Source organism: Belonocnema kinseyi, chromosome 6 (assembly GCF_010883055.1).
Source record: "Belonocnema kinseyi isolate 2016_QV_RU_SX_M_011 chromosome 6, B_treatae_v1, whole genome shotgun sequence".
NCBI classification, from domain to species: Eukaryota; Metazoa; Arthropoda; class Insecta; order Hymenoptera; family Cynipidae; genus Belonocnema; species Belonocnema kinseyi.
The window spans coordinates 107,640,914-107,653,281 of record NC_046662.1 but is presented as its reverse complement, the minus strand read 5'-3'; the positions used below and the strand labels follow the sequence as shown (position 1 = coordinate 107,653,281).

At 33.2% G+C, this 12,368-nt stretch overlaps 1 protein-coding gene across 18 annotated transcripts in view; it reads right to left on the bottom strand.

Annotated features, from left to right (window-relative positions):
* Positions 1-12,368, bottom strand: part of LOC117174633 (colorectal mutant cancer protein) — a 323,721-nt gene that overhangs the window by 170,480 nt on the left and 140,873 nt on the right. For 15 of the 18 annotated variants that reach the window (XM_033363896.1, XM_033363905.1, XM_033363907.1 and 12 more), the window contains one exon: positions 11,736-11,838. In XM_033363896.1, the coding sequence (XP_033219787.1) occupies positions 11,736-11,838 (103 nt within the window). Of the gene's footprint in view, positions 1-4,584; positions 6,350-11,735; positions 11,839-12,368 lie in introns of those variants that run through there. The other 3 variants (XM_033363904.1, XM_033363899.1, XM_033363910.1) reach the window with 3 other exon arrangements.

Genomic DNA, 12,368 nt, shown 5'->3' with positions numbered 1-12,368 from the left:
AAAATAAAAAAAATAAAATGATAACTGCTATACCGATTAAATTTTTTTAAATCTAATCATTACTTTTGAAGTGAGTGAAATATTTCTAAAAATTTAGTTTTAAAGAAATATGCGTAGCATAGTTCAGCAAAGGTTACAGATGATGAACAATGTAAAAAAAATGTTATAAATCTATTTTAATGTCTGAAACTGGTTTTGGAACTTGCATAAAAAAACTATCAGAAAATTATTTAATTTAGAAATACTTCAAGCGATGCAGTTATTCCGTATCGTAAAAGGGCTGGAAATGTGAAAATACAATAACGGGCCGTATTTAAATTATGTAACGGATTATAGACTCTCTCTAAGACCTACCCCACACCCTGTAACGAACCGTAACGGCTCAAGGGGGGGGGGGGTCGAGACACTTTTATTTCATGAAACAAATAACATGCAATAATTGTACAGAAAGCAATTATTAATTTAACTTTACGCGCCAAAGAAACATGATGAGTAAAAAACGCACCCAGCCAACAATTTTTAAAACATTCAGGAAACTTTATTGAAATCTTTTTCGGAAGAAAATTCAACTATTGTTTTTTTAATTTGTCTTTAATTTGAATATTCATCTATTTTAGTATAAATTTTTGTTGAAGATTCCTATTTTTAAGTTGAAAATTCATTTCTTTGGTTGAAAGTTTAACTATTTTGTTGGAAACTGATATTTTTTAATTGAAGATTTATCTGCGTAGGTAAAAGTTTAAGTACTTCTTGAAAATTTGATTTTCATGCTGTGCCAGCCAGCACCTTAATAGGGCCCGAAAAGGCCCAATTATTAAGTGTATAAGAGTTTTTTGTCTTGTACAAAAGTTTGCATACGATAGGTCAAGGTCACGAAGTTTTTGTGAATTTATAGTAAAATTTTTTTTTCAGAGTGAAATTGTGGTTCTTAGCAAAAATGTTGTTTTGAAAATGTATTAGCACAAGTATCAAAACAAATTTTTGTTTAGATTCAGCGAAATTGATTGCGTATTGTAAAGAAATTAAAGCACTAATTCTGGATGCTGGCTCCGAATTTCATCTTAAAAATTCTTTTTTGTAGGTAAATGGCTCTTTTCTTTTCCTTGTTGCAGAAAATTTGTGGCTTGTGCTAATACATTTCTTTAGAATTAAATTGTTGTCGCGAACCAAGATTTTACTGAGACAACACAATATTTGGATAATAATCACGCGACAAGTTCGTGATATTAACTTATTTTATGTACAATTTGGTGCAAGAAATTACTAAAAACTAAAAAAAAAATGTGAGAGAGTGATGTAAATCGAACATTAATACTAGCAGATGCAGATATACGCGTGGGAATAGCGGGCTCCCATTGGTTATTTACAACTCTCAATAGTTCAAAAACTATTTATCGTACAACATTTTGCCACAGTAATTTTTTTGTTAGGTGCGAACATTTTGCTATTGGCGCTATTGGAACCGTGCGATCGTTCTACTGCCCCAAACGCACCGTCTCTCCCCTACTATAAAACGTAAGCATTCACTTTTGCATTTAAATGATATTTTAAATATGGGGTATTCCACACAATATTTGCCACCAAAAATTTTTTTATGTAAAATATTTTTTTCTTGTTTAACACTCAAAAATATTCGATACGTATTTTTTATTTCAATATGACACACAAAGTTTTCGAGAAAATAAAAAAAAATCATGTTCATAAAAAAATACCTTTTCCAATTGCTTATACTGCAATATTAAACAAAGATATGAAAAATTCATACAGAAGATAAAATGTGGGCCTTTTCCTCAACTTTCGAATAAAGTATACTAAAATCGACTTAAATTATTTATTTAATAATATAAATCAAATATTTATAAACAAATAAATTTTTTCAATTTGGACGTGTTTTATTTCATTTTTTTATTTTAAAGAATGGACTAAACGTTTTTCTTGATCTCATACAAATTTGGGAATGGGTCGTCAAATTTTTGAATAGCAATGAATCTTGAATATGTTAAATTAACAACATAAAAATATACGATTGTGCAAGTGGATGGTTGTGTTTTACTTGTCGCGTAGGCAGTCGAGTCCCAGTCCGAGTGAGTCGCCTTGCGGTACACTTCAAGCGCGCGAGCCGCTATTCAAAAATTCATTGATTCAAAAGTATTTGACTAACCACTCCCAAATTTTTACCAGATCAAGAAAAACGTTTAGTCCACTTTTTAAAATAAAAAAATTAAAAAACAGGTTGTAATTGAAAAAACTTATTCGTTTATAAATATTTTATTTATATTAAATAAATAATTAAAGTTGATTTTAGTATACTTTAATTGAAATTTGAGGAAAAGACCCACATTTTATCTACTGTATGAATTTTTATCTCTTTGCTTAATATTGAAGTATAAGCAATTGCAAAAAGTTACTATTTTATGAACATAAAATGTTTTAAAAAATTTTCTCGAAAGCTTTGCTTGTTATATTGCAGTAAAACATACGTATTGACTATTTTAGAGTGTTAAACAAGAAAAAAATATATATTTTACGTAAAAAAAATTTGGTGGCAAATATTGTGTGAAATACCCAATACGTAATTTTTTCATTTAATCGAATTTAGTACATTAGTCCACAAAAGTATTATTTTAATTATTTTTTAGATCATTAACGTACCAAAGTAAAAATTGAGCAAATGTCACGCCATTTCTAAGGCGTAACAGGATGAGCATAAATGAGCTGCTCCAGTTGTGTTTACGCAAAGTAACACCTTCAAACAAATTTTGTTTCAGAAGGTATACACCAAATTCCAAAAATCAAGATTTCTCTAAAACTGATGGGCCAATTTTATAGTTTTAAAGGTATTTGATCCGTGATCGATCCGCAACCCAAGTAGCCACGTATATTTTTCCCAGATCAATCAAAAGAGTACTTTATAGTACTACTAGTAGGGTAATATTAACTGTTCAAATGGGTTTCCATGAAATAGTGTAACACGATGGAACTGCACAAGGTGTCACAGCACTCAATAAGTGTTTAGAAACGTTTTGCGCAGGCCAATGCAGAGAAAGAAATAAGTTAATTAAAAATTTAATGTTTCCAAATATTAATCCAAAATATTTTTTTCGTAAAAATAAGAGTAACAGTAATAATTCCACTAAGTCTCAGAAAATGCAACTGAATAATAGTACAATTGAATATTTGGATCTACATTATTAGATTTTGAATATTATTTTGAAGCTTTTATTAAATAATTCTTAATATTTAAAAGTTTATAACTGTACGTTAGCACTCAATAAATGATTAATAATGATATATGATTTATCATATTCCTATTTTGAATTTATATATTCAGCCTGCTAGAATACATAATGTATTTAAAGGTCCAGGTAGCTCGTTTAAATGTTTTAAAGGCTTTAAAATGTCCTTTCCGAAATTGAAATAAAAATACGATCATAAATAACAAGCAGAGTAGCTAGTACAGGGGCCCAAAGACGTAACGCGAAGCTGTGGTCGAGCAGGCCGAGGCTCCGAAGTTATCACCTCTCACGCACTCGATCAATGCTATTTGAATGATTCTTTTTTTGCAAACGAATGATTCAATTAAGATAATATTTTTCAGATAACTTTATTATATTCTAATAAACATTTCTTTCACTGGAAGATTAGGCTTACTCAAAATTCCCTCTATAACAAAACCAATAAATTTTCAATTGCACATTATCTTAAAAATAGTTTGAAGGACAAGTTCTTAAATTTTCATCTTAAAATATTAAGAACTTTGTCTTTTGGAGCAAGTTGAAGTGAAAATATTTAGTAAATTTACCTCTCAGAACAATTCAGTTTTTTTGATTTCTTATGGAATCGGTAAAAGATAGAACTTTTTTCTTAAGAGAAAAGATGCGCCATTAAATTTCCTACAAAGTGATAGGTTAAAAAGTTGAATTTTCGAAAACTGATTTTTAAGCCATAGGAACCAACTCGAGCAGCCCAAAGCGACCAGGCAAATTTTATGCGAGGTTATAGAATCCGGAATCCCGAAATTGCTGAAAATAATATGATTTAGAAAATTTTAAAGATCATCGATTGATTCTTTAATTTAGAGCATTGCAAATAATGTGGTCTTATAGTTTTGTAATAGAATCTGAATCTTTGAACTCCATAATTTATGAAAGTTAAAAATTCTAAATTTTGCAGTTTATCTGAATTTCATTTAATATTGTTCAATTGAAAAGTGTTAGTACTTTCCATTCTTACATGTAAATTATTGAGCAGTTAAATACAACATGTGGGGCATTATTTCTCAAGTGACCCCACTTAAAAACTTTAGGTTTTCTGGTCGGGTTTATATTTGGTCAATTTATTGTCCTATTGGATAGGATGCTCCATACCGTATGGATGCGCACCGTAAGCTTTGAATGCCTGTAACTATTATCTACTATAGGCAGGCAGGATAAAAATAAAAAATAAATTTCAAACTCAAAATTTGACCAACATTTTTCAAAATAAACAATAAAATACTTTTTTCAACTTTCAACCATCTTTATTTTGCTATAAATAGACTGAAAATTAACCTTAGTTTATGTACTAAAATCCCTCCGAAGGAAATTATGAGCTGAGGCTTGGTTTTCGAGTTACAGAACAAAATATGAATGGAGGCATCCTGTAGCTCGCCAAACGCCACCCTTACGCGCTCGAGTGGAGCTCAATGCGACTTCTGAATTTCTACTTAAACGATACTTTATCGTTTAGACGCCACCTACTTTTTTCAGTAGGGGTTTTCTCTTTTGAAAATAGTTTTACGTTTCTCTTTGTAAGGTATTCGGAAAGATCTATAGAAAATCCAATTCTTTTAGCAATGATTTTGCCTTCGTTGTTTGGAAGAAACGCATCATATTGTTTTGTGCCCAAAATCGCAATTGCTTTATTAAATCTATCTTGAAGTTTTAAGGTCATCTCATTGTAATTTTCCTTAGAACTAAACAGTACAACCGTTTCTTTGATACTTTCGCGTGTCCATGCAAGTAAAGCGTAAGCATTTAGAATCTGGTTTTCCGATGAACGCTGTAAGCTTGTTTTTGCGGCTAGTCGTTTCAGATTTTCGCCAATAACACCACATGCCCATTTTCTATGAGCGGTAGCATGAAGGTGTCTTGATGCAGGAAAGCCAAAATCTTGTTCATGTTGCAAGAGGTTGGCAGAGCTGTACTTGTTTTTAAAATGCTGGCCCTGCTGCATCCGTAAAGAATAGCATTTTGCACAACGAAAGCGATGTTCTCCGCAAAATCAAATTGAATTAAGAACTCACCCTCTTGTAGCTTAATTTTAAGCTCTTTCATAAACAGTGATTGTTGTTTTGCATTAAATGAACGGGATTTTAACTTCAAAAGTTGGTTACAGAAGTCTTCTATGAAATCATTACTTTCAGCTACTTGGGTTTTTAATAAACTTCTATCAGTGTGTCTCCAAGATGAATATGTAACTTCAGTGATACAATTTTCATCCAAAATTTTATTAAGATATTCTTTTAGTGTATCTAACTTGGGGCAAGATTAACATTCGTTCAAATAGCAGGCTTCTGAAGGAGTTTTGCAACTAATTAACTTAAAACAATCATGATAATCTTTTAAAAGGATGCCGCAATTTTCCCTCAACCATTCTAAAACTATTGAATCCAACATTAAGTTAACATTTTCGTGATGGACACAAACACAAACCGAATGCGTGCTACTTTCAACGGACAGAACGCAGTGGCGCGGTCTAAGCTGTACAAATTTAGAAAATCCTATTTTAACTTCTGGAAGCTCAGTTTGAAAATGCTGAAATAACTCTGCAAGATTCCATAATACCAATAGTTTCTGAACTTGTTTACAGGAGCCATCTTCTAGTTTTACTGATACAAAGCCCTTCATACCTGACGTCAAGCAACATTATCATCGTCCTCGTAGAAATGCTGTTCTCAAATTTCAATTTCCACTGGCAATTTTTTCTCCAATTTCGGGTCGGGCGATGCCAGGATTCCTTTTTGACCACACGTTTCTTGGCTTTTTTTAGCTTGCCGTTCAGATGTATTAAATTCCTTAATTAATTTCCTGCGGCCCCATGATTTAGGTGCCAGAGTTAGAAACAAATTATTTTCTAAGGGGTCAGCAGTCTCCGCAAACTATTCTTTTATTTAAATCAGATTATCAACGCATGCTGCGTGATAATCATCCTTACATTCGTCATTGTAATTGGTGATAATAAAAAGTCTGGATCTTTGTCCATTTTTTCTACTTGTCCTTCATCAATAGCATCTATTTGTGTTTCATCCTTCTCAGTTAGGTTAACTTCATTTCGAGGTGAATGTGCATCAAATTGACTGAATCGTTTCCTGCAATTTGAACAAATCATTAAATTTTTTCCAATCTGTGGAAACTTCTTTCTTATACTAGACGATACATGTCTTAGTTTCTTTGATTTTACATGATTTTGTTCCTGAAAAGGATTTTCACATTTATGTTTAAAAATACTTTTTGGAGCCATAATAAAACAATATCAGTTATATGGGTGTTTCAAGAACTGTATTCCTCTGGTCTTCACATTTGCATTGAAAGTCCTTTGTACTTTTTAGCATTCTTCCTACTTTTTGAATATGTATCAATAAAAGTTTCTAACGACAGACAAAATGCGGCGCTAAGAGTGCTTTATTACTAAAATTTTTGGAGAGCCTTCTCCGTTGTACACATCCATTGCCTGGCATCGTTCTCCAAGTCTTCGAGAAACGAACCATATTCGTGATTGAATTCTTGGCTCCGGCCGACTACAACATCACTGCTAAGAAGAAGGATAAGGAGGAGAGGTGTCAAGACCTCAAAATGGAGCTGCCACGACTGTTCTCAAAATATTCGGTTAAAGTAATTGTCCTTTTGATCGATGGTCTCGAAGGTTCGAAACTGTCACTGGTTCGTAACCTTAAAGCCGCACCAGCGTGCCAAAATTATGTCAAGGCGCTTGCGAGATGGATGCACAAAGCTGTTATCATTGGATCGCTTCAGGTCCTTACGACACATGAGGTTTTCGCCGGCCTGTCGTCATTTCATCGTATCCTGTAATTTTACTGGCTCCCAGTAGGACCGCGGTAAATCAAACAAATGGTCACGTGTCAAGATCGTGAGACGGGCGGGCACTAGGTACGATGAAATCACAATGACAGGCCGACGAAACCCTTGTGTCTTTAGGACACGAAGCGACCCAAGCGTGGCAGCTTTCTGCACCCACCTTGCAAGTGCCTTGGCATATTTTTGACACCCGGGTATGGTTTTAAGGTATCGAACTAGTTATCATAAGGACAATTACTTTAACCGAAAATTTTGGGTACAGTCGTTGCACTTCTCGTTGAAGGTCGTGATATCTCTCCTCCTTTTCCCTTTCCTTTCTCCTTGGCAGTGATGTTATAGTCGACCAGAGCAAAGAATTCGATCGCAAATATTGTTTCTATCACGAAGTCTTGGAGAAAAATATCAGGCCTCGAGTGTGTAACGAAGACTGCTGTCCGGAAATCGTAGTTCCAGAAAATTCGGCACTTCTCATTTTAGACAATTGCCTCTCTCTTCCTAGGAGCGTTGGGCGGGGAAGGGCTGCAGCCAACAGCGTAAGGTCGACAAAGATGGTAATAAAGGACTCTTAGGGCTGCATCATGATGTCTGTAGAGATATAGATATAGAGAGAGATAGAGTATTGAACTAAACTCACTTCTACTGATAAAATTCATGCCAAGGATCTCGGCCCCCTACTCCGCGGCTTTGTAAAGGAAAACTCCTTTGCAAATTATCTCTTATATCCTGACCATTTTTAGGAGGATCTCTGCTATTTGAAACGGTGTAAGCTGTACTCAGAACAACTCAGTTATGAAGACATTGAAGATTCAGAAGTCTGCGTCCTCCTTGGCGGAGTGAGATGTATAATCGCGGAACAGACGAATTGACATGCAAACTTTTATGAATATGCATGATCTTATGTGTTGTGATATCAAGGACCCTAAGCTTGTTCTTCATCCATTGAAACATCCCAAACGAAGAGAGTAGAACCGGGAATCTACGTATACGTTCCTATACGTGCACTTTGAATTTGCTTTTACCAGAAGCATAGATCTTTAGGTCATCTATATAAAATACATAAGTGACTTTATACTCGCGATGATTAGTGTCGCCACAGAGCTATCCCGAAGAATTTCGTATTACGAGAAATAGAGGATAATGTGTGATGCAAAAAAGCAGAAAGCTCCTGCTAACGCCCTGAAAGACACCCCTCTAGAAGCTGACGTTGTTCGTAGTCACACACGGATTTCCAGATAAGATAGTAAATCACGATTTCCAAATTTTTGTCTCTATGTACCTTACTATGTGTAAATGTAACTTTAAGCTTTGCAACAGAAAGATGATAAATCTTTCAGTGGTTGAAGGCATTGGCAGGATGAGCTGATGTGCTGCTGTGTTTTTGCAGACGCACCTGTCAATTAGTATGTTATCTCGGCAGCCTGCCAGACCTTTTTTCAAGCCACGTTGTTCGTACGTCTCTTTCCATACAGGCTCAATTCGTCGAACAATCCTGTTGTATAGGAGAGCTATGAAGATATTATAAAGTACTTTCAAATAAGTTATTGACCTGTAATTCTCTGGGTTGGACCAGTTGCCTTTTTCGGTATAATTATAGTGGGTTTTAACATCAGTCTCTGCGGAATAGAAAAGTTTTTCGTACCCCTAAGTTCTTTTTTTACCTCTTCGGGAGGGATTTATGGACATTCCTCCTCAGATGTTATGAGGTTTTCGCAAAATATCTTGAAGCGGATGATATTCTTAGTGTCTATTCTTTCAACAACAATGTTTTTGGTATCTTGAAAACTTCTCTCTAAAAAGTATCTACCTCGTTGGGCTTTAGTGGATTTTTGACAGAAACAGGGAGTACGGTGTAGAGGCCCGATGGGTCAGCGAGATATTTTTAATTCTATACAATCTATCTCTCACTTTTCTGTGTTCGCCTTCTTGCGTCAGATAATACCCTTATTTCGTCAACAATATGCTGTTTGATAGTCAGCAGATTTGACTTGTTCAGTGTGTGATTGTAGACCCTCAGTTCTTGGGCGAACTTTCCAATCATTTCCGTGAAAGGTCTATCAGATGTCATGCAGTCAATTATACACTGAACACTGCCCGCATTATGACTTGCGTTTCCAATCTTTTATTCAGTTGATGTAAGCGTCTTTTGGTCCTTTGATCCATCGTCAGTTTTAGCCTTCGATTTGAATCAGCCAAAGTTCTCGCAGAACCATAAACTGAATAAATGATGGTCCAGAGAATGGACTACACTGAGATATCATCACGAAAGAAGGCATACATTTCATCCAGATCTTGGTGCTTAGTAAGAACCTGCATGTCAATGTTCCTCCTTGTCAGAAATCAGCAGAAAAAAGTCAGGACTTCTAACCATTTCTGTTCCCTTTTGTTACTTTTTTCGACAGAAATCGTGAGGAAAAGTCGGAATTCATGAAAAAATGTTCAGAAATAGTCAGAACTTGGGTTCGACGGATAATACTATTATCATGTTCAAAGAATGGAATGCGATAAAACATAATCCCTTTTATATTTCTCAGGTTATTTATATTTATTTATGTATATTTTCTTTTTACTTAAATTCAATTATTAATATTTATATACTAAATGACTTTAAAGGTGTATCTGAAAATTTCGTCCGTTTTGACGTATCTCTTTCTTTTTACAAGATACATTATATTCATCCCAATTTTACATTTTTTAGAAAAATTTTTAGGTACCTGAAATCGCCATAACCGTAGATTTTGAATTTTATTTTATTTTTCGAAGTTTTATGGATTCGAGGATCTCGCAAAACTCTGAATATTTTACAAGTTTTCTTTCTTTCGTTCTGAAATCCTTCGGAAAAATATGTATTGAGTCAGTGCCGTACCTATAAAAAAATCGAATTCGGATGTAACAAACACCCTTAAAAGAAAATCTACTCCCCTATCTAAAAACTGTGAGATCCTTTCTGGGTGCACAGCTTTTGCCATTTAATTTTCGTTCTTACATTGTGTCGTTTTACAAAAAAAATTTTATTTTTTTATTTTTAATGTTCTTTTTATGATTCAAACAAAAACTATGCGTCCTATCAAATAAATATTCAGGAATAATTTGTAGATCTTTTTTTAGGAGAAAATTTGTCAATTCATTTTTTCATAGATTGTGTGTTTTGTCCAAAAATGTAATTATTTTATTTCTAATTATATTTTTTACGAATAAAAGAAAAACTACGTGTTCTATCAAAAAATTACTGATAGAAAAATTTGTAGATCTTTTTAGGGTGCCGCAATTTTGGTTGATTAGTTTTATCAAAATTTAAATTTTCGACTTTTCGACAAAATTCAAAAGGTTGTTATGATAATCTTGTAGAGCTTTAAAACTTTAAAATAGCCCAAGAAAGGCCATATTAATTTTTCGCATTTAGAATTGATACTTAAAATTCATAATTTGAATTAAGGAAAATCTATTTCACTACTTGCACACCTGGTACATAGGCTACAAGTAACAACCCTCATTTATTTTTGACATTTGCGCCAGAGCAGATGATCAAAGCTTTTGAATCTGAACCAGTGTATTTAAAGAGCAGTGCTTGGTGCAGTGATCGGTTAAAAGTGCAGCATTTCGTAGTTAAATAATATTTTTCTCTGTATAAGTATATGTTTATTCATCAGTACCGCTTTTCAATTTAATTATATACAACAAAAGGCTATAAACAATAAAGAAATTTGACTGGTTTTAACGAGTGTATACTTTGGGACAATGTTTTTTATTAAAAAAATAATGTGGAAATTCTGAAAAAAATTTAAGGTACTTTAAATATTCCTCAACCAATTGCCGTTAAAAGTTTGGTAAAATTTAACATATTGTTTTTTTCACATGAATATACAACCATATTATTTTTAGTTCTAATTAAGATAGTTAAATTATTTAAATTTGCATCAGCTATTTAAACTATCTGAAATTATTTGAAATTTTCAAGAATTATGTAGTACGTGCAAATTTCTAGCATTTTTGCTTCGCTCACTTTTTCAACGTTAAAGCGAGAATTGAATTGAATTTTGTTTTTTGAAAAAAAAATATTTATCATTAGAGATTTAAAATTTAAATATTATATAACATATAATTCATTTGTAATTTTTATAAAAATGATACAAAAATAACAAGGTATATAATTTATAAGAATTATACACTTTAAAACACAAACCATTATTTAGTATAAAAGAACCAAATACATTATATAATTAAATATAAAATTTAGAAGTTCAGAATATTGATCCATGTATTAAATTTTTCTAATAATGAGCTGCATGTTTCTGAACTTTTTCGGAATAATAAGATACTTTTACTCTTATTATTACTAAAAAATAATATTTGAGCTCAGTTTTTGGAAATAGCATAAAGTTTTTAATTGTTTGATCTCTTTCGGCTATACAATTCAATGTAAAAGTTAACCGTGCTTGTCTGAGCGCAATCTATTGTATTAGGGCATCGAACGTTAAGGGGTTGGCCATATTGCTCATTACATTAATAATTGCGTACGTGCTGGTGACGACACCTTATCTTGTATCGGTAGCTTCGAAAAATTTAGCCGTACATTTCCAAGCATCCATCTCAAATTCTAAGCACAAATCGAAAAAAAATCGTTCGAAGTCGATCTATCTATTAACTTCATTTTTTATTTACCTGTGCTGCATGACTTTCCATCATTCCCATCATTTGTTGCTCCATTTTTTTCAGTCTTGATTGATATTTTTTCTTGGACTTTTCCAAGGTCAGAACAAGCGCCCTAAAATGATTAATGTCTTTCAGGTTATGAAATGAACACGACACTTTTTTACTTTTACCATAAACTTATGGGGATTTTTTGAACAAATTAGTAAAAAAGGAAACTTGAAATATGGGTGATTATGTAAAATCGAAGGCCAACTTAAGCGAATAAACTGGAAAGCACGTCATTATTAATACGAGGGTAGTTCAATAAGTCCTTAGAATGACCAACAGATGGCGCGCGAATCGCTCCAAATCATCTGTTTTCAGTCAGCACCACTCCCGACTAGATATATGGTGTAGTCACAGTCCACATCTTCTGAGTTTACGTGTTTTGATAACCAATTGAAAAAAAAAATGTTCGTTAAGAAAAATGGAAAAAAACGAGTTCAGAGCGGTAAACAAACATTTTCATTTAAAGGGTTTAACTCCATATGAGATAAAAAATGTTCATGGCACATCTGCCCCTGCCTTAGCAACGGTTTATAACTGGGTAAATGAATTTAAGCGTGGTCGTACATCAATAAGTGACGAACCACGTTCAGGAAG